Below are 25612 nucleotides of genomic sequence, written 5' to 3'. Positions count from 1 at the left end.
GCTGTCCTTCAACTGAAAATATAATATTTCAATAAACATAGGAACATTACCTTGGGTGGAAGTGCAAAGAGAATGGGCAGTAGGAGCAGCGGGGTCCCGATAAGACCCAGGTATTTCTTGATGCACCAGACATTCTTGAAGAGAGCCAAGAGGGTGGCCATGGCAGGGAGGGAGCTCTGACAGCGTCTCGTGTTTATTGGTGTCAGACACAGAACAAGAAAGGCACTTGGCCGGCACAGCTTCCCATTCACAGGTTCCAGTTAAGTCACTCCCTCTGCACAGCGTGACTTGAAGATGTGAGAGACTTGGGGACAGGTTGTGGTCTAACCCATGTGTAGATGCTGGCTCCGCCCCCGGCTGTACTTTTATGTCACTGTCCAGCGTGGACGCTCTGTGGAGGGTCATGTGGCTGGTCACAGGATCCATCTCAGGCGGCCAGACAATAGCAGCTTTCTCTGAGCTCGGTATAAACTAACAAGCACAGAGGGGATTCTAGCTTTGTTCCACAGAGAAGTCCTCTGGTACATCTACTTTCTAAGTTGACCATTTCAGAACTACACCCCTCGACTATTCAACTGGACCAAGTGGGCCCATGTCATGTGCAACAGCATTTTCTAGTCCTAGCTTGTTGTGCAACAACGCTTTGCATTCTGGAGCTTGTAGTTTTGTGTTTCTCACTTTATTGCTTTCTTAAAATCCTTAGCTAGTCCACTTGTTTAAAATGTAAGCAGCACGGCCACCTCAGATGGGATAATGGCGGACGTGCTTTTCTTTTACCTGAACATGGGCGTGCTTGTTTGGTTATAGTGGATCATCAGCTGTCCATTGATGTCACCACGGCCTTATGACTTTAAACATATAATTGCTCATATTTCAAGCAGCTGTGTACTGTTTCGCTTAGGTAGTTTATGATGCTCACTAGGGACCTCTAGGAGCAGCTTGCAGTACTGCACCTATACATGCAGTGCTGGTGCCTTGCTCACTAGGGACCTCTAGGAGTTTGTGGTACCGCACCTAGACATTCAGTGCTGGTGCCTTTCTCTCTAGGGACCTCTAGGAGCAGCTTGCTGTACTTCACCTAGACATGCAGTGCTGGTGCCTTGCTCACCAGGGACCTCTAGGAGCAGTTTGCGGTACTGCACCTAGACATGCAGTGCTGGTGCCTTGCTCACTAGGGACCTCTAAGAGCAGCTTGGGGTACTGCACCTAGACATGGAGTGCTGGTGCCGTGCTCACTAGGGACCTCTAGGAGCAGCTTGCGGTACTGCACTGAGACATACAATGCCGGTTCCTGGCTCACTACGCAAGCATTTGCACTGCACTAGGTCTTGCATTATTGAAAGTATGAGCTATTGGTGTTGCGTTAGTATTTGCATCAGGCAATACCTCAAACTATCAGTAATGCGAGACCTATTGCATTGCAAATGCTTGTTATACTAGGTGCTGGCTTTGAAATATGGGAATCATCTAGAGTTTCCCCCCGACAGAGGTGTTTGGAATTTACTGCCTTCCTGTCTGGGTCCTGGTCAATCCACAGTCACAGTGCCTTGAGACCCTCACGGGTGAGTAGCGCGCTTACAATTCCCTGATTGATTGATTGACAGTAGGTTAATGTGAAGTCTTTTGTGCGTGAGCTGAGGCATTTGTGATGGGTGACAGCTCCGCCCCTCTCATCAAGTCAATATGGGTAATCCTGCCAACAACCAGGCCCTCTGTTGTGTGGCCGTGGGGTGGAATTCACAAAGGCCAGCAGCAAACCGCACCTAGTCATGAGACACAGGAACTGTAAGCACCAAATGACTAGGTCAAGAAAATGCTAACTTTGTAAAAGTGGCATTTTTAGAATTGTGACTTAAAATCTGACTTTACAATGAAAGAAGGATTTAAATTACAATTCCACAGACACCAAATATAACATTACTAAGTGCTCCCAGACAAAGGTTATCACTTAATAAATGTATTAAGGTAACCCAGTGTTGTCCTATGGGAGATGTAGTCCTCTATACAGTGAACAATTCATTTCTGAGTTTTGCACTTCCTGGCATATAACACTTAAAAGTACATATCCAACATGTTAAATACACTGCACCCAATCCTTTGGGCTGTTTAGTGCCTACCGTAGGGGTGACTTATATGTATTAAAAAGGAAGGTTCAGGCCTGGCAAAAAGTTTATTTTACCAGGTAAAGATTGCAGTTTAAAATTGCACACACAGAGTGCAATAGAAGGCCTGAGACATGTTCTAAAGGGCTACTTAAGTGGGTGGCACAATCAGTGCTGTGAGCCCACTAGCAGCATTTACCCTACAGGCCCTCTGTACCTGGAGTACCACTTTACTAGGTACTTATAAGTAAATTAAATATGTCATTTCGGTGTAAGCCAATTTTACCATGTTTAAAGGAGAGAACACAAGCACTGGTTAGCAGTGGTAAAGTGTGCAGAGTCCTAAATGCCAACAGCACACAAATTCAGCCAACAGAAAGAGTGAAGACAAAAGTTTGGGGGTGAACCTGGAGAGAGGCCCATGTCCAAAAGGGTGTTATTTGAATTCCCTGCTTCACTATTTGCTGTGGAAGAATTTTGCAGCACCAGTGGTTGGCCATGCGTCTGTTTTGGCCATGCGTCTGTAAATGCTTTTTGTCTGCTGGGTCTCTATACACTTGACCTTTGGGACAAATCCAGCAAAATCTTGCCAGCAGTCCTATAAGAACTTAGGGCCTCTTTGGCTCAGGTGATTCTTGATGGACAAGATGCTGCCAAGTATGTTATTTACGCAGGCCTGGATACTCCCAATTGCCTGTGGAGGACAGTCAGTACTAGTGTTGTCCCTCATGGACACTTGTGGATTTTATCAATAGGATTCTCTGGTAATGTGCAGGTCTCCTTCATAGTTATGCCTTTTGATGGCTCCCTTCTGTTTGGTGAGAAGGCAGATTCTGTGTTAAAATGCTTCAAAGACATCAGAAATATAGTGCACTCCTTGGGGCTGTTGAGCCCTGCCAAACAGTTTCCACATCAATTCTGACAGTTTAGAGGCTATTCCAGAGGTATGGCATATAATTAGAGACAGACCTCACAACGAGTGATGCAGTAGACACCCCAGTCCTTTTGAGGCTGTGGACATGGGCCCGGCAAGCAACGTGCAGGCACGCAGGGCCAAACAACTTCAGTTTGCCTTAGTAGTTCTTACCCAACTAGTGGGCGGCAGGATTCAACATTTCCCTACAGGTTAATGATCCATCACGTCAGACAGTGGGTCTTACAGATTGCTCAAAAAGGCAAAACCCTGCCTTTCCTCTCTGTCCCACTCACTGTTCCTCTCACACCAGGGCGAATTTCAGCCAAGTACCTGTCCATTCTGTTACAGGATGTGCAGCTGTTGCTGTCCAAGGGCGTCATTGAGAAGGTGCCGAATTCAGAAAGAGGAGAGGGTTGTTACTCTTGTTATTTCCCCATTCCGAAGAAGGATGGGGGCCTCAGAACTTGACCTTCAAAATGGCTTCCTGCAGAAGTACAAATCACAATGCTCACACAGGGCCATGTCTTGTCTGCTTTGGACCAGTGTGATTGGATGGTGTCCTTGGACCTGGAAGGTAGTGTATTTTCATATACTTGTTCTGCTGTCTCACCGATGTGATCAGCGATTTAAGGTAGCTGAGGAGTATGTTCAGTTTGCTGTGCTCCCATTCGGCCTCACCAGCTCCCTCTGGTGTTCACAAAAGTGATGGCAGTGGTCCCTGCCCATCTTCAAAGATCGGGGTACCAGTGTTCCCATATCTGGAGACTGGCTATTGAAGGAGCGATCTACTCAGTCTGTTGTGGACCACCTCCAGATGGAGATGCACCTCTTGACATTCACTATCAATGAGCAGAGGCCCTACCTGAATCCCTCGTAGAAGCTTCCATTCATTGAGGCAATATTAGCACAGTGGAGTTCACGTCTTTCCTTTTGCTGCAACGAGCCCAGGAGATTCGAGCTATGATCCTGATGTTTCAGATTTAGTCCTGGATCAGTGGCTCTGAGATTTCTTGGCCTCTTATCTTCATTTATCCTCCTCGTCAGCATACCAGGTGGCACATGCGTACCTGCAATGGAATCTGAAGGTCCATTGGGCCCAGTATCAAGGCAATCTGACCAATGCCCTCCAGGTCCCGGAGGAGACAGCTCGAGATTTGTCACTGCCCTAAGTAGTGCTGATTTGAATTTTCATCAGCTTCTGTTGCTTCAGAACATTCATATTTCTTTGACATCAGAAATTGAAAGTGATAGCCTGGACACCTGATAACACACATTTGTTCGTCTCTGATATCTAGTCACAGGAGTAAATAAGGTGATAATCACCAAGGCCCAGTTAACAAAGGTTAGGAAAAATGCTGAGTTACAAATTAGAATGTTCTGTTCTCATTTATGCAAGTGTGTAACTTTAACATTTTGCTGAAACATCACATAAAATCTTTGTGGGAGGTATGGTGTGATTTACAATTAGTCCTGGGTGGAGATCGTGGAGTCACGTTACGCGGTACTCCGCAAAGTGGGCAAAAAACTCTGCTGTGCTACACCGAGCTCTGCGAGCAGCGGAGTCTGGTACAGCGCACAGTTTTCGCAGAATATTTGCGCCAAGTGTTTCTCCTGCGCTGTAAAAACAGCGCAAGAGGCATCACGCGGAGCACCAGAGGGCACTGCTTTTTTCTGCCTCTTGAGTAGATTTCTCAACGTGAGCGGCAGCTTTCTCAATGCGAGTGGTAGTGACCTGCAGCAACTGCCCGTGTTCATAAATCTCTCTAGGAGGTGGTCTAGCGCGCAATTTCTCTCTTCCGTGCTCGCCAACTTAATGTTTGCGAGCCACGTGAGAGAAAAACTCTTCGCCCACCCCTGTTTACAATAGCACCATGTACTAGATTTTAATATCTAGACATGCTAAAGGAATTCATTGCTTAAGCAAGATGGCATCTATAGATAATTGGCAGTTTGGAATTTTTCCTTAAAAATCAATATTTTCTCTTCCTTATACATTGTGTACGCTCTGTTTTGAGTGGTGTGTTATATGGTGATTTTTGGCCTACTTATGCTAAGTCCATTCCAGTATAGTGTTAAAAAAGGAGCCCGGCCATGTGATACAACTGCAGAATTGGGAGCACCAACCTGCCCGTCAGAGGATCCAGTTTTAGGATATCCAGTCTGACTCTGCTTTTCTTACCCTCTCACACCAATGACCCCAGGAGGCTATTGAGTTTTGTGAACAGGAAATTCGGTAGATCACAGAGGAAATTCCGCATCATGGAGGCACACCGGAGCAGTAGCAACATTTTACTCAAGACAACCCTGCCCATCACTGAAACCGGCAGCATGTTCCAAAACTGTATGGATGCACTTAAATTGTCTACTACCCCGCCCATATTGAGGTCATATTGTAGGCCAGGTCACGAGCTACCTGTATGCCCACATATTGAAACTTCTCAGTTTCCCAGGGTAATCCCACCTCTGGGAGGTCAGTCCACGGCCACACCACCAAGCCTTCTAAGGTAAAGAAGGTTGTCTTATGCCAGTTGACATGCAATTCGGGTGCCCACCTAAAGTCCTCTATTATTCCCAATAGCATCTGCATCGAGTCCTCTGACCGGGTATATGAGGGTATCGTCGTCATACATTTGCCCAATATGGATAGTATCCCCGACACACACTCCCCAATTTCTAAGTTCCTGTCTCAGGCAGATCTCCAGTGGCTCCATGACCAAGGCGAAGAGGAGCAAGGACAGGGGGCAGCCCGAGCTTGCTCCCATTCCTATGTGGAAAATGTCCGTACCCTCGTAGTGGGTGCTGTATACAACAGTTGCACCCAGGATAAGAAACCCAGTTCCATTCCCATACGCTGCAACACCTCCTAGAGGCACTCCCATCCCAGGGTGTCAAAAGCCTTTTCGATATCCAGTGCCACAAGGGACGACTCCATGTCCATCCCCTAAATCAAGAGCTTCACGTGAAACAGGCACTGGATGTTCAAATGAGTACCCGTTCCCGGCATAAAACCACATTGGTCGTCACCCACAGGTGCATCACTACACAATGCAATCCCATTCACCAGCACTTTCAAAAGTATCTTTGTATCCACATTCAGCATAGACAGTGGCATGTAGGACCTCAGATCTTTCGGGTCCTAGTCTGGCTTAGGGTGCATCATAATAAGGGCCTCACGCATAGGCAGTGGTAGTGTACCTCGTCGTTTGGCCCCTAGAAGTGTCTCCCGGAGCTTGGGGATCAGTAAATCAGAGTAAGCATGATACTACTCCAACAGTAGACCATCAGGACCTGGGCAGTTCCCATGGGTCATGTCGCATATGCCTGTTTGTAGATTTTCTGTCCAAAGCTCCTCCTCCAATTCCTTCCTCTGGGCAGGGGCCGGGGCACAATAACTTGCTCTAGAAAGGCCCACATCCCATTGACTGTGTCCACCGTGGACGTCCCGTGTACCCTGCAAGGTGATCGCGTAATAATTCATGTATACCAATATAGTCTGCTACGGAAGTTCCGTCTTCTCAGACCAAGGATAGAATCAACACAGGTGTCTCTCTTTTGAGCAGCCACACCAGAAGTCACTCTGATATGTCCCCTTCTCTATGATTCTCTATTCTCTCGCCTCGTGTAGCAGTCCAATCTGTTCCATATGTTTGCTACCCTGCACTACGCCATTAGTAGTGCCCCATCCGTTGGCAGCTGGTCCTTCACCTGTTGTTGGAGCTGGGTCAATATCACTTCATCCTGCACGAGGTCCTTTTCCAGTCTCTGTCTAGCACCATAGATCTTAGAAAGGCTCTTCCCCCTCACCACCACCTTCAGGGCGCCCCACTCCACCCCCCCCATGTTGTCGCATTCCAGATGGCTTCAAAATACCCCTGTAGGACTGTCTTCCTTATAAAGTGGGTTCTTCTGCACCTCTGGCCGAAGCCGCCACAGAGGTAATCTGAAAGAGACTATTAGTTATAGATTCCTTACCTTAGAACTACACCCAGGAGTCGGACTGGATCCGGAGAACTTTTTTCTGAACAGTACCCCTGTGCGTCGGTAGGTGGTGTCGGTCGACTCCGCGTCTGTCGTCAGCTTCGTGGTTGCCGGGATGACGTTGCGGTGTCTACTTATGCACCGACCCTGCGCGCTGACGTCAGTTCATTCTTTTTCCGAGCCAGTCAGCATAGATCCAGAGAGAGCGTGCCCCTTAGTCACTTTTTGACTAACCCTTTTTTGACTTTTGTTGACATCTTTTTGGTTCTTCGACTCTTGGTGCATGAGGGATGTCCAGCCGTCGGCCGAGTTTCAAGCCTTGTGACTCCTTTCACCAGTTGATATAATTCACCGATCTGCAGCTTGTGTGTCTCTGGTGCCTGGAGTGTGACCACGACCCGAAGTCGTGCTCCGACTGCCGGGCCCTCTACCTGAAGTCTTTGTGGGAGCAGTCCCATAAGCTTTTGGAGGCCCGGCAGTCCGCTCCGCGCCGTTAGAGGGGAAGGTCACGGGACCGGTTGCGGAGTCACCACCATTCGTCCTCGAAGTCTTTGCACTCCTCATGTAAGTCGCAGCACAAGAAGAAGGCGAAGAAGCATCATCGCTCTTTGCTTTCCCCCATCCGTCGGCCGACGCGGTACCTGGAGCACCGTTGCTCCCCGGCTCCTTCAGAGCCCGTTGGGACGGCTCCCTGCTTCCCTCCTTTTCCAGGAGCCAGAGCGTCCCCTGACCAGCTTCGTGCCTTTTACAAAGCGCTGCACAGCATCTTTGGGCAGCCTGACTCCACAGGCGTGCCTTCGGCCCCAACGGACCCGGCTGGGGGCCCTGGGCCTTCGATGCTGGCGGCTCTGGCCTCGGCACCGCAGGGTCCCCAAGGATACAGGTCTGGATCCAGATCGGCGCCGGTCGACCTCACAGTACCTTCCCCGGCACGATTCCCGTGACGACCAGTGTCGACCCCCAGCCTCACCCCCGACTTGGACACGGCGCCAGACCGACGTCGGTACATGTGCCGGAGGGTACTTTTGTACCACTGTTCGTCCCTGGTGTTCCCGCCCTGAGTGGCAGCCAGAAGAGGGTGAGGAGGACTGGGAGGGGTCTGATGACCGTCTAGCAGACCAACTTGAGGAGCCAGACTGGCAAGAGGAGTTGGGTAATGCCAGTGGTCTGGATACCTCCTCAGGCCTTGATATGTTTTCTCCCCCTACCGTGGCTGCGGAGGAGGGGGCTTCCTATGCTGTGGTGTTGCGGCTGGGGCCTTGGGCCTCGAGCTTCCTACGGTGGCTGCCAGGACTAACCTCCTGACTGAGGTGCTTCAGCTGGCAGCAGCCTCTTCGGAGCCCCTGCTACCTTGTAATGAGTCCCTCACTGACTTCCTTCTGGGCACTTGGTCAAAGCCCAGCACAGGGGCTCCTGTGGACATGATGATTGCCCAACCCCACTGCCCGGTCCCAGGTGACCCACTTTTCCTCTCCCAACACCCTACCCCTGAAAGCTTGGTGGTACAATCCTCATCCTCAAAAGGTGCATTCCCTACTGCTCTCCCAGATAGGGAATCTAAGAAGCTGGACCATCTTGGGAAGAAGATGTTTTCTTCCGCCAGCATAGGACTGTGGTCGGCGAACACCACATGTCTTTTGGGCCGTTATACACACACGGTGTGGGATACGGTTGCGCAATTTCTGCCACAGTGCCCGGAGGAGGCCAGGACCATGCTCACACGTGCTGTTGCTGAGGGTTGAGACGCAGATAGGTTCACCATCCGGCGTGGGCTAGATGCGGCCGACTCGCAGGGTAGGACGGTTTCCACGTAGGTAGCCCTGAGGCGCTACACCTGGCTGCGAACATCTGGCTTCTCTAGTGATGTCCAATCCACACATCGCATGTCGGAGGATCGCTTGGCCCTTCTCCGCCAGGAAGTTACAGCTCTCAAGGCCAAGGGAGCTATCGAATGAGTCCCTGTGCCAGAAGTAGGTCGTGGTTGTTACTCCCACTACTTCCTGGTACCCAAGAAGGACAAAGACCTGCATCCTATGTTAGACCTCAGGGACGTCAATGGCTTCCTCCGGGAGGAGAAGTTCAGAATGTTAACCTTGGCTCAGGTCTTGTCTGCCCTCGAACCTGGAGACTGGATGGTAGTGTTGGACTTGCAGGACGCTTATTTTCACTTCCCCTTCTTACCTGCCCACAGGCATTACCTACGGTTCACGATAGGCCGCGATCATTTTCAGTTTACCATGCTCCCCTTTGGCCTTACCAGCGCGCCTCAGGTGTTCTTGAAAGCGATGGCGGTGGTCGCAGCTCATCTGCGCAGATCAGAGGTTACAGTCTTCCCCTATCTCGACGACTGACTGTTGAAGTCGGGGTCGCCCCAGGCTGTCATCTCCCACCTTGGTTAGATCAAATACCCACCGAAGAGAAAGCGCAATGTCAGCAGTTCTGCACATTGGAGTTTCCAAGGCGGCACTAACTCGGCGACGCCTTTTGACACGAATGGAATTGCAGCCTCCTGTAGGCCTTTCCGCCTGTACCACTTCTGCCCAGAGTGCTGAAGAAGATCAATTGCGACCGGGCCAAAGTCATTCTTTTGGCTCCGGACTGGGCACGAAGAGTCTGGTACCCCGAGCTCTGGAGCATGGCCATCGATACTCCAGTCAGACTGCCTCTTCGGGAGGATCTTCTGTAGCAGCAGCAGGGGACAGTCCTCCACCCAAACCTGTCCAGCCTCCACCTCCTTGCGTGGAGATTGAGCGGCGACAGTTGACAGCTTTCGACCTTCCTACCGAAGTCTGTAACGTCATCTTGGCAGCCAGGCGTCCCTCCACTAAAACGGTATATGCCTGTAGATGGAACAAATTTGTGGCATGGTGCACAGCAATAGCTATGGATCCCCTTTCTGCCCCTCTTTCAGAGGTTCTCCTCTTCTTTCTTTCTTTGGCCTAGCAGGGCTCTGCTCCCGGCACTCTTAAAGGCTATCTTTCGGTCATTTCGGCCTTTCTACGCCTTCCTGATCAGCCTTCTCTTTTCAAGTCCCTGATTGGTAACAGATTTCTGAAGGGTATAACTCATCTCTTTCCTCCTTCTCCTTTCATAATGCCCCAGTGGGACTTGAATCTTGTCCTCACTTATCTTATGTGTGTTCCCTTTTGAGCCACTACATAATTGTCCTCTTCGTTTCCTTACTTTGAAGACTGCTTTCTTGCTTGCCCTCACCTCTGCTCGCAGGGTGAGTGAGCTTCAGGCTTTATCTTCCAAACCTCCCTTTCTTGCTGTCCATCCGGACAAAGTGGTTCTTTGTACTAGGCCTTCTTTTCTGCCCAAAGTGGTTACCTCTTTCCACATAGGTCAGACCATCACATTGCCCACCTTCTTTCCACCTCTGCACCCTTCCACAGTCTGGACCCAAAACATGCGCTGTCCTTCTACCTTGACCGCACTAAAGTTTTCCGGTTGGATGATCAACTCTTTGTGGGTTATGTGGGTGCCAAGAAAGGCCGGGCAGTGCACAAACGTACCATCTCTCAATGGATTGTCCTACGCATTAAGATCTGCTATTCTTTGGCTAAAAAGGAACCTCCAGTAGGACTGTGCACCCACTCTACCAGGGCGACGGCAGCCACTACTCCTTTGGGATGTGGAGTTCCGCTGGTTGACATCTTCCAAGCAGCCACATGGGCATCTTTACACACGTTTACAAAGCATTACTGTCTGGACAGCCAAGTCCGGAGAGACAGCTTTTTCGGCCGCTCTGTTCTCCAGGACTTCCTGGTATGAACTTAGTTCGCAGACCCACCTCCGGGGTTGGTATTGCTGGGGTATCTATTCTAAGGTAAGGAATCTATAATAGTCTCTTTCGGTAACAATGTATCTATAAGAGACATATATTAGTTATAGATTCCTACCGCCCCACCCATCCTCCCTGTTCTGTAAACTGACTTCTAGGGATAGGGACTCCCTTACAGGGCCCTAGTTTGGTGCACCACTGGTCAGTGTCTTGCATGGCTCTATGCTTCTGGTGTGGAAAGTCGTGTTAGAACTGACGTCAGCGCATAGGGGCGGCGTCTAAGTAGACACCGCGACGTCATCCCAGTGACCACGCTGCCGACGACGGACGCGGAGTTGACCGACGCCACCTACTGACGTGCAGGGGTACTGCTAAGAAAAAATATCTCTGGATCCAGTCCGACACCTGGGGGTATTTCTAAGGTAAGGAATCTATAACTAATATATGTCTCTTACAGATACATTGTTACCAAAGGTAAGTAACTTGTTCTTTTAGGGCATTGTCTCCCCAACTCGTATTCTTACAGTAATGGCGTGTGATTTGATAGGAAGAGCACCAAGTACCAAGCCCCCTGTATATTTATAACACCATCGTCTGAAACTAGAAACTTATCCAATCGGCTGAACGTGCCATGTGTGGGGGTAAAACAAGAAAACTCTCCAACAGTTGGATGAAGGTCCCTTCAAATGTCTTTGCAATTCAGTCGGTCAACATCTCTTAGCTGTCATGCTAGGCTTAGTCCCAAGTCTGGGAGTGGAGTGTTTGTCTAGAAGGCCATCAAGCACACAGTTAAAGTCACCCGCCCAAATGATGGGCATCCCGACGTACAGAAGCAATTCAATTTCCAGTGTACAGTAGAACTCCCCATCATCCACATTAGGTGCATATATATTGAGTAAACATATTTCCACCCCGTCCAACTTACCATACACCAAAACATATATCCCCTCTATATCAGCTGTGAAACTGCGTAGTTGGAATGGGTCATTAGGGGCCATTCAGTTTGAGACTTCCCTGGAATTACTAGAATAACTAGAGGAGTAAAGCTGGCCCCTTCATTTATTATGCAATTTCTGTGCCTCCCTCTCTGTCAGATGCATTTCCTGAATCATTGCGATATGTACTCCCAGCCTTCGCAAATAGGCTTTCACTCTGTATCGTTTGACAAAGGTGTTCAGTCCCCTCACGCTGTGTGCATTTCCACACTGCCCAACAGCACCCAGGTGTGTATGTGACAACAACAACAACAACAAGACCTGATACGGTCGGGCAATTAATTTAATTTACTTTCCTTTCTGAGTAGAAATGGGAGTTTACTTTCTCCTTTCACAACAATTCTATATATAGTGTATGTGTTGTCCCTACTCATACTAGCCCTCTCATTTTTACTTCTTTTTATTTTTCACATTTAAAAAAATCCCCAAACTAACCAACCTCTGAGTCACCAGTCATCGTGTTCAAATAAAGTCCCCTGTACTATAACAGGTGTATACCGTGAGAAGGTACATCAATCTGATTTTAAAAAATGTTGGGAAAAAATTTGAAAAACACAAGATAGCACCTCACGTGCACACCACCAAATTGAGATAAGCCCCACTGTCACCAACGGGATACTTTTATTAATGACTCGTGGGCTTATTCAAAATAAAAACCAACTGCATGTGTGCAGACCATATAATGCTGGGCCAACATGTTTCATTGCCTGTACCTTGTAGTGGCAATTTCTTCAGGGCACGGGGACACTGTCCACACTTTCTGGACCCTTATTCCAAACACACGGTGACTGTTTAAACAGAGAGAAGGTTGATTAAAAGCACAGCCAGTCAGACAAAAATTCAACTTACTCCAATGGTCCTATATTGATTTAAGGGCCGCAGCCCATACCATATTTACCCGGTGATAGCCAAGGCCCCTCGTACCAGCTAGACACCACGTCACACAGGGACTATGTGTTAATAGTAGCCCTGTTTCTCAAGAAGGATACTAATGTTATCCACGTTCTGAAAAGACAATAAACACACTTTAATACCTTTGTCCGACACAATCATTATTATTGGGCGCCCCTCATCAATTATAAACGACCCCAATTGCAAGTTCTGCTTCAGCAAGTTACTTTTACCATCCTTTGTCTCACTCGCAATCTCATGTAACTAATTTTAGATCGTAATTGATACTGATTGTTTTTAAACCAAAGAACTGCTCAAGTTCCTCCATATCTCGTTTCACCTGTCATTCAGCTGACAAAGATAAAAACACCCGTTCAACACCAGGGTGAATGTACTCATGTCCCAGTCCCTGCAACTAGCGGCTGAATCTAAATTCAGCAGTCGACTGAAGATCTTACCGTAATTGCCATCAGACGAGCGTTGCCTTGATCGGCAAACGGTTGTGCCTCCTCGTTAAAAATAACACGGAAGTGAACAAAGGAGGGCACTACGGACTTGCGTCACATGACCGGCATCCTAGTGGGGGCACCATTTTGTAATAGGCAAATTCTTTAAAACCTGAAGCAAAAACATGTATTTCTTTGATCAACAGTAATATATGCATACTTTTGGCAGAAAGTAAAACAAAATCAGCATTCTAAGACTGAGACTCAGTCATTTTGTATCCAGTACGTTTAACTAAAAGACACCATAAATAGAAAATACATACGACTCTGCATATAATGCCATTGGATCCATAACCCTTTGTCATCATATACATGGCTACCCACAGCATATATTATGAAGTAGTGTATCATCTGTGGGACCATCCATGCCTGGCACAAAGAGAGCAGCTATACAGAATGTATATCAGAGCTCTGATATATTACATCATAAGCTGACCCTATTCCACTCAATATTCTTGTTCAAACCGATTTGATCAGCTGTCTCTGGAAAAATCCAACGGGCTTCCCTTTTGGATAACTGTTTGTCAATATTGAAGGTGTAACCCACCACTTTTTCCAGAACAACCCAAGTCAATGATCTTGCATCGTGACTTGCATTTTTAAAATGTTGCAAAAGTCTGGTTGTGAGATTTCCTGCTCTAATAGTGCTGAGGTGTTCCTGAATACGGATCTTGATTTTTCTAGAGGTTAACCCTATATAGTGTAGTCCGCAAGAACAGGTGAGGCGATAAATCACATTCACTGTGTTGCAATTGGTGAATTTTTTCAGATACCATTGCGCCCCATCAAGTAACTTCACTTCCTTTGTCCTTACTGTTAAATCCCATACAGAACAAGACCCGCACGGGTAATGTCCTGCAGGGAGAGTAGAGTCTCTAGAACCTGGTCTGGGGCGAGAATGTACCAACTTAACTTTTAAGTTGCAAGCCCTTCTGAAAGCGAATCTTGGTTGGGGCATTTTAAAGTCCTTAGTGGACAGCAATGCCCAGTGTATACGTATGGCCTGTCGAATCTTACTTGCCAAAGGGTCAAAAGTCATAACTACTGGAAGACACTCTGTTTTGAATCTTATATTTTTCTCCAACAATGCACTCCTTGGAGTATTAAAAGCTCTTTATTAGCATTCTTAACCATTTTCCTAGGATATTTTTTTCCCATCAATTTTTCACATAGTACTTCTGATTGCTGGACAAAGTCCTGTGTGGATAAACAATTCCTACGGTACCTAAGAAACTGCCCTACCGGTAAATTGGTTCTCAAAGATCGTGGATCGAAGAATTGATAATGTAGGAGCGAGTTCCTATCAGTTTCTTTATGTGTACAGTGGTGCAAAGTTTATCATTGTTAATATTTCTGTCCAAATCCAAGTAGACTGCTTTCTGGTTACTAAATGACCACGTGAACCTGAGACACTGATCTAAGGTATTCAGCCAATTCAAAAATTCAAGTAACCCTTCTTCTGTTCCTGACCAAATGCATAACACATCATCTATATACCGCTTCCAGAGGTGGATGTTCCTCTGGAAGGGATTCGACAGATGATAAATGCAATGTTCCTCGAACTGACCCACGTAGATACAGGCCAGACTGGGCGCGAAGGTCGCGTCCATCGAAGTGCCTGACACTTATAGGTACAAGGTATCTTTATAGCTAAAATAGTTTCTTGTTAAAGCTATCTCGATACACTGTAACACAAAGGATTGAGGGGCATCGTAGAACCATTCTTGCTCCCCAAGAGCGCGCGCCGCTGCCACCAACGTGGCATCTTGGGGTATACAAGTGTACAGTGACCCGATATCAATCGTCACCAGAAACTCACAGGTGGAGTCAAATTGTGTGTCCTCTAATATGTTTAAGACATCCCTGGTGTCCTGGACATATGAGGGTTGTTTTATGACCGACTCTCTTAAAAAGAAATCGGCAAATTGAGATAGTGGCTCCAGAACTGATAGAACACCCGAGACTATCGGACGTCCTGGCGGAGGCCGAATGGCCTTATGTATTTTTGGTAATATGTAGAACGCCGGGGTTCTAGGTTTCAGATTCACCAAAAATTCCGTTTCCTTAACAGTGATCCATTTTCTCTCTTTAGCCTCGCCCACAGTCTGTTTTATCAACTCCTTTAAATCATTGACTGGGTCAGTTGGAAGGGGGCGATAGTTCTCACGTTGGCCTAGCAAGCTCATGACTTAATTCTCATAGTCTGTGGTGTTCATAATCACCACTGCCCCACCTTTGTCCGCTGATTTTATAGTGATAAGGGGGTTCTCCTGTAAATTTCTAATAGTTCGTCAATCCTCGCTATTCATGTTCTTATAAATTCGAGACTGGGTAGTCTGTTCTAAGGAGTTAATCTCCTCAAAAACTCTTTGTTCGAAAACAAAGACTTCAGGGCCAAATGATGAAGGTGGCGGACAAAATCGTGAGGGTCGATGTAAGTTAGTACAGAAAAGTGACGGAGTATCCTGTGTCTTGTTCGCAAAGAACTTCTTGAGTTTAATTTTCCTCATGGTTTCTTGAAGTTCAATGCAACACTTAAAAGAATCATGCGTGGGGGTAGGAACAAATCCCAAGCCTTTATTAAGGACACATAGTTCACTTGATGAAAGCAAGTGGTCAGATAAATTCACCACAATATTATTCACGACTGGTTCCTCCCCCGACTGCGGGTTATTCGTGGCGAAAAATTCTGCCATGTTTGATCCTGATTCTGTCGGGACTGTCCTCTGCCTCTCTGGCCTCCCCCTCTGTAGCCTCTCTGGCTTTGTCCTAAAAAAGAGCGTAACAATGCTCCTAAATCTTCGTTGGACCTCTCTTGGGGATTAAATCGGACTCTGTTAATCTTGTCTGGTTGAGCTCCTACCTCTTCTTCTTCATTAGAAGTACTGTCAAACGTCCAGTTGTATGGTGTACGTCTGACTGGTTGTCTCCCTCCCCTTATTGGGCCGCCTCGTTGTCTTTGTTCACTCCCTGGTTGATAATAGCTATCCTTAGTGCAGGGAAAAGCCCAAGCGTTGGTAAATCGCTCTAAATTACGTTTCAGACCTTTTATTTTCTGATTAATCATATAGTTTTTATTATCAGAAAGGTCCTCTTGGATCCTAGCCAGCTGCTCTTTTGTGTCAGTAAGCGTGGTATCTCTTTTGATACTCTCCTCCAACTCAACAATTTCCTTCAGGAGCTCTTCACTGAGCCTCTTGGCCGTGTTAATAATGAGGATCAGCCAGTCCTGTGTACACTTATTGGCAATATAACTCCAATCGACCCAGGACTGCTTGTCCTCAAGGAAGATTCTGGGTTCAATCCGAACCAACAAATCTGCTGGGGCTGCTCCTGCTCTCAGATATTCTGTCATTAACGCCTCATGGAGGGCTGTCCTCACTTGTTTCTTCTTAATTGTGCTCAATTTTTCCCATTCCTCCCTGGCCGATGTGTTCGTCAATGGTGCATCGGGGAAGAGTGAAGGACCTGATAGAATGGCAGCTATTTGATCATCTGAAAAAGCTAGACAATGTCTGTTCATCCTACGTGTTCTCAATCTTGTATCTAAATACTGCAAGTAAGTGTCGAGGCTAAGTTCTTTTAAAAAAACAATTGATATGTAAACGTGAATATGTACAGGACAACAACTGGTAGGGTCCAGCCCCTCATCTCACTCGTCAGCCAGGATCCGCAGTATCACCAAAAACCAGGAGCACTTCCAGTCCGCAGCTCCAGCAAACCACAGGTCACATCAAGGGGCCCCAGTTGCTCACTTCAGATCTTCCTGGTAGTCCCCATCTCCAACTCGGGAAGCACGGCCTGGGGGGGCGTCAACAGGGCTATCACTACGGGCTCACCTCCAGCAGAGCCCGAGCATAGAGTTGCAGGGGGATTCAGAGAGTGGACTTCCCCATGGACAAATGTCCTCGTAGGTCTAGACAGCTACCCTCCTCCAGCTGCCCAACACTGCAGGAACTGGTTCCCTATCTGCCTAGAACCATCACTATGCTTTTTTGTTAGTTCCACAGGCCACCGGCTGCATAGGCCACCTCATAATCCCTCTCTCCAGGTCCTCCACGCCGGATCCTTGCCTCTTTGCTATTGCAAACGAATCACCATTTTGCTTGAGGAATTGGGAGAGGAGGGAGGAAAAGGAATGCCTCCTGAGAGCATACCTCCGAGCCCACCTCGGCATGGTTCCTCCGGGCCCCAGCTCACAGTTGCAGCAGCTCAACCCCTTGCTCAGTAGGCCCCGAGGTGGGTGCCATGCCAGCCAAATTGAAGCTGCTCCTGCCCCTGTGCACTACCGACTTCCTTCTCCAGCTGCAGTCCCCAGCTGCAAGGAGGTAGGGAAGCCTGTCCTGACGCCATCTACGCCTTCAGCTTTCTGGGCTCGAGCGACCGAGTCACGCAGACGCCCCAGAGCTTATAGCAGTTGCGAAAGGGTCCCGATTGCGCTTCGTCGTCATCTGTGAGCCGTGGTGCTCACTACTGGGCCCCCCACAGCCTCAGAGTGGCAGGATGTTACAGGATTCGTTCCACGGGCCAGGAGCTCCATGAAAGAGCTGCTGGTCGGCCATCTCGCCAGCCTCCCCAAGTATGATTATTACAAAGTAAAACAGAAAATCTCTATTGAGAGTTGCATTTATATTAGATGTTTTTAAAATCTCCTCCGTTCTTTACCAGTCACACATTACTGAGTGGGGAAACTTTTCAGAAATTGCCTGTGCCACTTCGTTTTTTTTTTAACATTCTTTTTGTTGAAGTTTTTTTAGATAGAGGGGCAAATGGTGTACATAAGAAATAAGTTACTAGGTTAGCTCGTAGGTGGTGCCCTTGTCTGAAGATAATAGTACATTTCTTGTGACTGAGTCTGATAGACCATGCTCATTGCGGACAAGGTGCCAGAAGTAAAATCGATATATTCAGATCTTAAACAGGAACATTTGAATAAACTGGGGTAGGAGGGTGTTTGGGATACCACGGCGAGGTCAAACGATATTATGGAGTGGCAGGGTGCAGCGAGGAGGAGAGAGCGGTGGTGGAATGCATCCATATAATGACCGGGCAGCATATGACTCAAGGGCGCTGCGAGGAAGTAGAGCTGTCCAGTCTGAGGTCGTTAATTAAGGGTATGAGTCCTCTAAGGATCATTCGTTAAGAGGGGTGTGGGGCCACTTCATGTGCTTTAAAGTTCTATTGTTGCTCTTAAATATCAGCAGACATGTTCCAAACACTGATGCACCAATGATTGTCTTACATTGTTTTTTCTTCATATTGGCTTGCTGTATCTCAAGTAGTGGGATCTACTTGTGAAGTTGTGTCACTTTACTGTCTTGAACAAATCTTACTGTATTCTCAAAAATGTAATCAATAGGTTTCTCTCTATAATCTAAAAATAGAAATGTGTTGCAAGCCTTAAGAACAAAAATAAACAGAACCTGACGCCTTTAATATAAAATATTTCAGTTCAAATCATGGATGATGTGTTATTTATTGTTCGTCAGGATAATAAAGTTATTTATTTTTTGCACTTCTTCTCTAAAGGTTTAGCGTAGCTAACATTTGAGTCTTTTCTTATTTTAGGCAGATTTGGCCAAACAACCCCTCCACTTGTGGACTTCCTTAAAGACATATTGAGAAGATATCCAGAAGGGGGACAAATCCTTAAGGTATTCGTTATTGCCCTTTTGAGTTTAAAGAAAGTTTATTGAATATAAGTAGAAGATACATCAATAATACAACATAGCATATAGAAGCAATAAAAATAGAAAATAGGCTATATATAATAAAGAAAGAAGAAAGAGAGGGGGGGAGAAGAAAGGGGGGAGGGAGAGAAAAAGAAAAAGATATGTATATCCTATATTAATATAACAGAGAAGTATTGTGCACAAAATAGAACAGGTATATCATAATGAACTCACTACTACAAATTCACTTATATATTGAGAGTAAATATAAAATATAATAACATTTAAATAACCTTAATTTAAGGAGGTTTGGAACTTCTTCTATGGCTGGAACATGAGACGGTAATGATTGAGCAGATAAATCTAGAAAATTGGTAACAGGAAGCCACAAGAGGTCACGTTTAATAGCCAGAGTAATCGGGTGAACATAAGCTCTATCTAACCTATGATTATAACAAACGCCATACCACCAGGCCTGAAAAGAAACATTAGAAGCATTTTTCCACGATTTAGTGATCTGTTGAAAAGCAACAGCTATAAGTAAGTCAATAATGAGGGTATTAAGGGAAGTGGATGAGGACCAAACTTCCGCAACACTACCTAGAAAAATATGAGAGAAAGAAAAGGGGATATGCGCATGAAATATTTTGTTGATTTGTTGCCAAACCTTAGTCCAAAATTGATGAATAACCGGGCAAGTAAACAACATATGGTTAAGGTCTGCAACAGGGGCCGGACATGACCAACAAGTAGAAGGAGAGAGAGGATTAATCTGATGCAATTTGGCTGGAGTAATTAAAAGTCTATTATATATGAAAAATAGTGTTTGCGTAGTATTTGCTGCCCTAGAAGACTTCCTTATCTTAGTCCAAATGTTATCCCATACTGACGTGGAAAAGGAAGTGCTTAAATCGGATTCCCAATTAGTTTCAACTGCAGATTTGTCCCGAGTTTGACCAATGTGTCTCAATTTATTGTAAATTTGAGAAGCTGAAGGGCTCGATTTTAAGAACGAAATTGGAACAGGAGAAGAAATGATCTGTGTGGAGGAAGTCATGAGTTCATCATAGGAACTTTGGGCAGCTAAGGTCAATAATTTATACTTAGAATGGAATGAAGAGGGAAGGAAAAAACGCCGTTGCAATATAGGGAAGGGTATGCAAGTATCGCCTATGAAAAGTTGATGAGTCCATTTAAGACCAAGATTGAACCATTCTTTCCAAAAAAGAGTCCGAATTTTGATCTTAATACGAGTATTATACCAAATCGGTGATTGTAAGAAACGAGTACGATCATCTAAACCATCTAGCATAAGAGGATGAAGAGTTTTACGAGTATGTTTAAGATTTTGTCACCAAAAACGCCCTGAAGCATTGGAGGGGCACTCGACCGTGCCTCAGACCATGGGGTCAATCATTGCCTCGCTGCAGCTTGCCACGCCTTGCCTCGAAACGCGTCGGCATTAAGGAATATTGATGGCAATGGCGAGGCAAGCTGAGGCAATGATTGACCCCATGGTCTGAGGCACGGTCGAGTGCCCCTCCAATGCTTCAGGGCGTTTTTGGTGACAAAATATTCGACACAGCAGCCTGGCCGTGGGAGGGAGCACCATTCTTGATGAAAAATGAAGGCTGAGGAAAAGGACGGTCCGATTCCTGTCAGCACCGTGTTTCATCTGCTTAAATTTGGCCTGCCCTGCGTTGCCAATCCTACTACAGGAAATAAATGTGCATTAATGATGGACTTTAAACATCGAACTTACTAAAGAATCAACCAATACTCACCTCTAGGAACTACGATTCCCACAATGCTTTAATGGACAAAGCCAAACACACTAAGGGTGTGTGAAATAAATAAATAATGGGAAAAAAAGAGGTGAGCCATCGATGTTTGTTTTCCCTGCCCAAGATGAAGAGGCGTGGTGTGCCTCGAAACGCGTCGGCATTAAGGAATATTGATGGCAATGGCGAGGCAAGCTGCAGCGAGGCAATGATTGACCCCATGGTCTGAGGCACGGTCGAGTGCCCCTCCAAAGCTTCAGGGCGTTTTTGGTGACAAAATATTCGACACGGCAGCCTGGCCGTGGGAGGGAGCACCATTCTTGATGAAAAATGAAGGCTGAGGAAAAGGACGGTCCGATTCCTGTCAGCACCGTGTTTCATCTGCTTAAATTTGGCCTGCCCTGCGTTGCCAATCCTACTACAGGAAATAAATGTGCATTAATGATGGACTTTAAACATCGAACTTACTAAAGAATCAACCAATACTCACCTCTAGGAACTACGATTCCCACAATGCTTTAATGGACGAAGCCAAACCCACTAAGGGTGTGTGAAATAAATAAATAATGGAAACAAAAGAGGTGAGCCATCGATGTTTGTTTTCCCTGCCCAAGATGAAGAGGCGTGGTGTGCCTCGAAACGCGTCGGCATTAAGGAATATTGATGGCAATGGCGAGGCAAGCTGCAGCGAGGCAATGATTGACCCCATGGTCTGAGGCACGGTCGAGTGCCCCTCCAATGCTTCAGGGCGTTTTTGGTGACAAAATATTCGACACGGCAGCCTGGCCGTGGGAGGGAGCACCATTCTTGATGAAAAATGAAGGCTGAGGAAAAGGACGGTCCGATTCCTGTCAGCACCGTGTTTCATCTGCTTAAATTTGGCCTGCCCTGCGTTGCCAATCCTACTACAGGAAATAAATGTGCATTAATGATGGACTTTAAACATCGAACTTACTAAAGAATCAACCAATACTCACCTCTAGGAACTACGATTCCCACAATGCTTTAATGGACGAAGCCAAACCCACTAAGGGTGTGTGAAATAAATAAATAATGGAAACAAAAGAGGTGAGCCATCGATGTTTGTTTTCCCTGCCCAAGATGAAGAGGCGTGGTGTGCCTCGACACGCGTCGGCATTAAGGAATATTGATGGCAATGGCGAGGCAAGCTGCAGCGAGGCAATGATTGACCCCATGGTCTGAGGCACGGTCGAGTGCCCCTCCAATGCTTCAGGGCGTTTTTGGTGACAAAATATTCGACACGGCAGCCTGGCCGTGGGAGGGAGCACCATTCTTGATGAAAAATGAAGGCTGAGGAAAAGGACGGTCCGATTCCTGTCAGCACCGTGTTTCATCTGCTTAAATTTGGCCTGCCCTGCGTTGCCAATCCTACTACAGGAAATAAATGTGCATTAATGATGTACTTTAAACATCGAACTTACTAAAGAATCAACCAATACTCACCTCTAGGAACTACGATTCCCACAATGCTTTAATGGACGAAGCCAAACCCACTAAGGGTGTGTGAAATAAATAAATAATGGAAACAAAAGAGGTGAGCCATCGATGTTTGTTTTCCCTGCCCAAGATGAAGAGGCGTGGTGTGCCTCGAAACGCGTCGGCATTAAGGAATATTGATGGCAATGGCGAGGCAAGCTGCAGCGAGGCAATGATTGACCCCATGGTCTGAGGCACGGTTGAGTGCCCCTCCAAAGCTTCAGGGCGTTTTTGGTGACAAAATATTCAACACGGCAGCCTGGCCGTGGGAGGGAGCACCATTCTTGATGAAAAATGAAGGCTGAGGAAAAGGACGGTCCGATTCCTGTCAGCACCGTGTTTCATCTGCTTAAATTTGGCCTGCCCTGCGTTGCCAATCCTACTACAGGAAATAAATGTGCATTAATGATGGACTTTAAACATCGAACTTACTAAAGAATCAACCAATACTCACCTCTAGGAACTACGATTCCCACAATGCTTTAATGGACGAAGCCAAACCCACTAAGGGTGTGTGAAATAAATAAATAATGGAAACAAAAGAGGTGAGCCATCGATGTTTGTTTTCCCTGCCCAAGATGAAGAGGCGTGGTGTGCCTCGAAACGCGTCGGCATTAAGGAATATTGATGGCAATGGCGAGGCAAGCTGCAGCGAGGCAATGATTGACCCCATGGTCTGAGGCACGGTCGAGTGCCCCTCCAATGCTTCAGGGCGTTTTTGGTGACAAAATATTCGACACGGCAGCCTGGCCGTGGGAGGGAGCACCATTCTTGATGAAAAATGAAGGCTGAGGAAAAGGACGGTCCGATTCCTGTCAGCACCGTGTTTCATCTGCTTAAATTTGGCCTGCCCTGCGTTGCCAATCCTACTACAGGAAATAAATGTGCATTAATGATGGACTTTAAACATCGAACTTACTAAAGAATCAACCAATACTCACCTCTAGGAACTACGATTCCCACAATGCTTTAATGGACGAAGCCAAACCCACTAAGGGTGTGTGAAATAAATAAATAATGGAAACAAAAGAGGTGAGCCATCGATGTTTGTTTTCCCTGCCCAAGATGAAGAGGCGTGGTGTGCCTCGAAACGCGTCGGCATTAAGGAATATTGATGGCAATGGCGAGGCAAGCTGCAGCGAGGCAATGATTGACCCCATGGTCTGAGGCACGGTCGAGTGCCCCTCCAATGCTTCAGGGCGTTTTTGGTGACAAAATATTCGACACGGCAGCCTGGCCGTGGGAGGGAGCACCATTCTTGATGAAAAATGAAGGCTGAGGAAAAGGACGGTCCGATTCCTGTCAGCACCGTGTTTCATCTGCTTAAATTTGGCCTGCCCTGCGTTGCCAATCCTACTACAGGAAATAAATGTGCATTAATGATGGACTTTAAACATCGAACTTACTAAAGAATCAACCAATACTCACCTCTAGGAACTACGATTCCCACAATGCTTTAATGGATGAAGCCAAACCCACTAAGGGTGTGTGAAATAAATAAATAATGGAAACAAAAGAGGTGAGCCATCGATGTTTGTTTTCCCTGCCCAAGATGAAGAGGCGTGGTGTGCCTCGAAACGCGTCGGCATTAAGGAATATTGATGGCAATGGCGAGGCAAGCTGCAGCGAGGCAATGATTGACCCCATGGTCTGAGGCACGGTCGAGTGCCCCTCCAATGCTTCAGGGCGTTTTTGGTGACAAAATATTCGACACGGCAGCCTGGCCGTGGGAGGGAGCACCATTCTTGATGAAAAATTAAGGCTGAGGAAAAGGACGGTCCGATTCCTGTCAGCACCGTGTTTCATCTACTTAAATTTGGCCTGCCCTGCGTTGCCAATCCTACTACAGGAAATAAATGTGCATTAATGATGGACTTTAAACATCGAACTTACTAAAGAATCAACCAATACTCACCTCTAGGAACTACGATTCCCACAATGCTTTAATGGACGAAGCCAAACCCACTAAGGGTGTGTGAAATAAATAAATAATGGAAACAAAAGAGGTGAGCCATCGATGTTTGTTTTCCCTGCCCAAGATGAAGAGGCGTGGTGTGCCTCGAAACGCGTCGGCATTAGGGAATATTGATGGCAATGGCGAGGCAAGCTGCAGCGAGGCAATGATTGTCCCCATGGTCTGAGGCATGGTCGAGTGCCCCTCCAATGCTTCAGGGCGTTTTTGGTGACAAAATATTCGACACGGCAGCCTGGCCGTGGGAGGGAGCACCATTCTTGATGAAAAATGAAGGCTGAGGAAAAGGACGGTCCGATTCCTGTCAGCACCGTGTTTCATCTGCTTAAATTTGGCCTGCCCTGCGTTGCCAATCCTACTACAGGAAATAAATGTGCATTAATGATGGACTTTAAACATCGAACTTACTAAAGAATCAACCAATACTCACCTCTAGGAACTACGATTCCCACAATGCTTTAATGGACGAAGCCAAACCCACTAAGGGTGTGTGAAATAAATAAATAATGGAAACAAAAGAGGTGAGCCATCGATGTTTGTTTTCCCTGCCCAAGATGAAGAGGCGTGGTGTGCCTCGAAACGCGTCGGCATTAAGGAATATTGATGGCAATGGCGAGGCAAGCTGCAGCGAGGCAATGATTGACCCCATGGTCTGAGGCACGGTCGAGTGCCCCTCCAATGCTTCAGGGCGTTTTTGGTGACAAAATATTCGACACGGCAGCCTGGCCGTGGGAGGGAGCACCATTCTTGATGAAAAATGAAGGCTGAGGAAAAGGACGGTCCGATTCCTGTCAGCACCGTGTTTCATCTGCTTAAATTTGGCCTGCCCTGCGTTGCCAATCCTACTACAGGAAATAAATGTGCATTAATGATGGTCTTTAAACATCGAACTTACTAAAGAATCAACCAATACTCACCTCTAGGAACTACGATTCCCACAATGCTTTAATGGACGAAGCCAAACCCACTAAGGGTGTGTGAAATAAATAAATAATGGAAACAAAAGAGGTGAGCCATCGATGTTTGTTTTCCCTGCCCAAGATGAAGAGGCGTGGTGTGCCTCGAAACGCGTCGGCATTAAGGAATATTGATGGCAATGGCGAGGCAAGCTGCAGCGAGGCAATGATTGACCCCATGGTCTGAGGCACGGTCGAGTGCCCCTCCAATGCTTCAGGGCGTTTTTGGTGACAAAATATTCGACACGGCAGCCTGGCCGTGGGAGGGAGCACCATTCTTGATGAAAAATGAAGGCTGAGGAAAAGGACGGTCCGATTCCTGTCAGCACCGTGTTTCATCTGCTTAAATTTGGCCTGCCCTGCGTTGCCAATCCTACTACAGGAAATAAATGTGCATTAATGATGGACTTTAAACATCGAACTTACTAAAGAATCAACCAATACTCACCTCTAGGAACTACGATTCCCACAATGCTTTAATGGATGAAGCCAAACCCACTAAGGGTGTGTGAAATAAATAAATAATGGAAACAAAAGAGGTGAGCCATCGATGTTTGTTTTC

The 25612-nt window shown here is 46.7% G+C and overlaps 1 protein-coding gene across 2 annotated transcripts in view; it reads left to right on the top strand.

Moving 5' to 3' along the window:
- Positions 1 to 25612, top strand: part of SACS (sacsin molecular chaperone) — a 392226-nt gene that overhangs the window by 231784 nt on the left and 134830 nt on the right. For both annotated transcript variants that reach the window (XM_085621593.1, XM_085621594.1), the window contains exon 5: positions 18741 to 18826. In XM_085621593.1, the coding sequence (XP_085477719.1) occupies positions 18741 to 18826 (86 nt within the window). The remainder of the gene's footprint in view (positions 1 to 18740; positions 18827 to 25612) is intronic.

This window comes from Triturus cristatus, chromosome 8 (assembly GCF_964204655.1).
Source record: "Triturus cristatus chromosome 8, aTriCri1.1, whole genome shotgun sequence".
NCBI lineage: Eukaryota > Metazoa > Chordata > Amphibia > Caudata > Salamandridae > Triturus > Triturus cristatus.
This window is presented reverse-complemented; position numbering and strand designations above follow the sequence as displayed.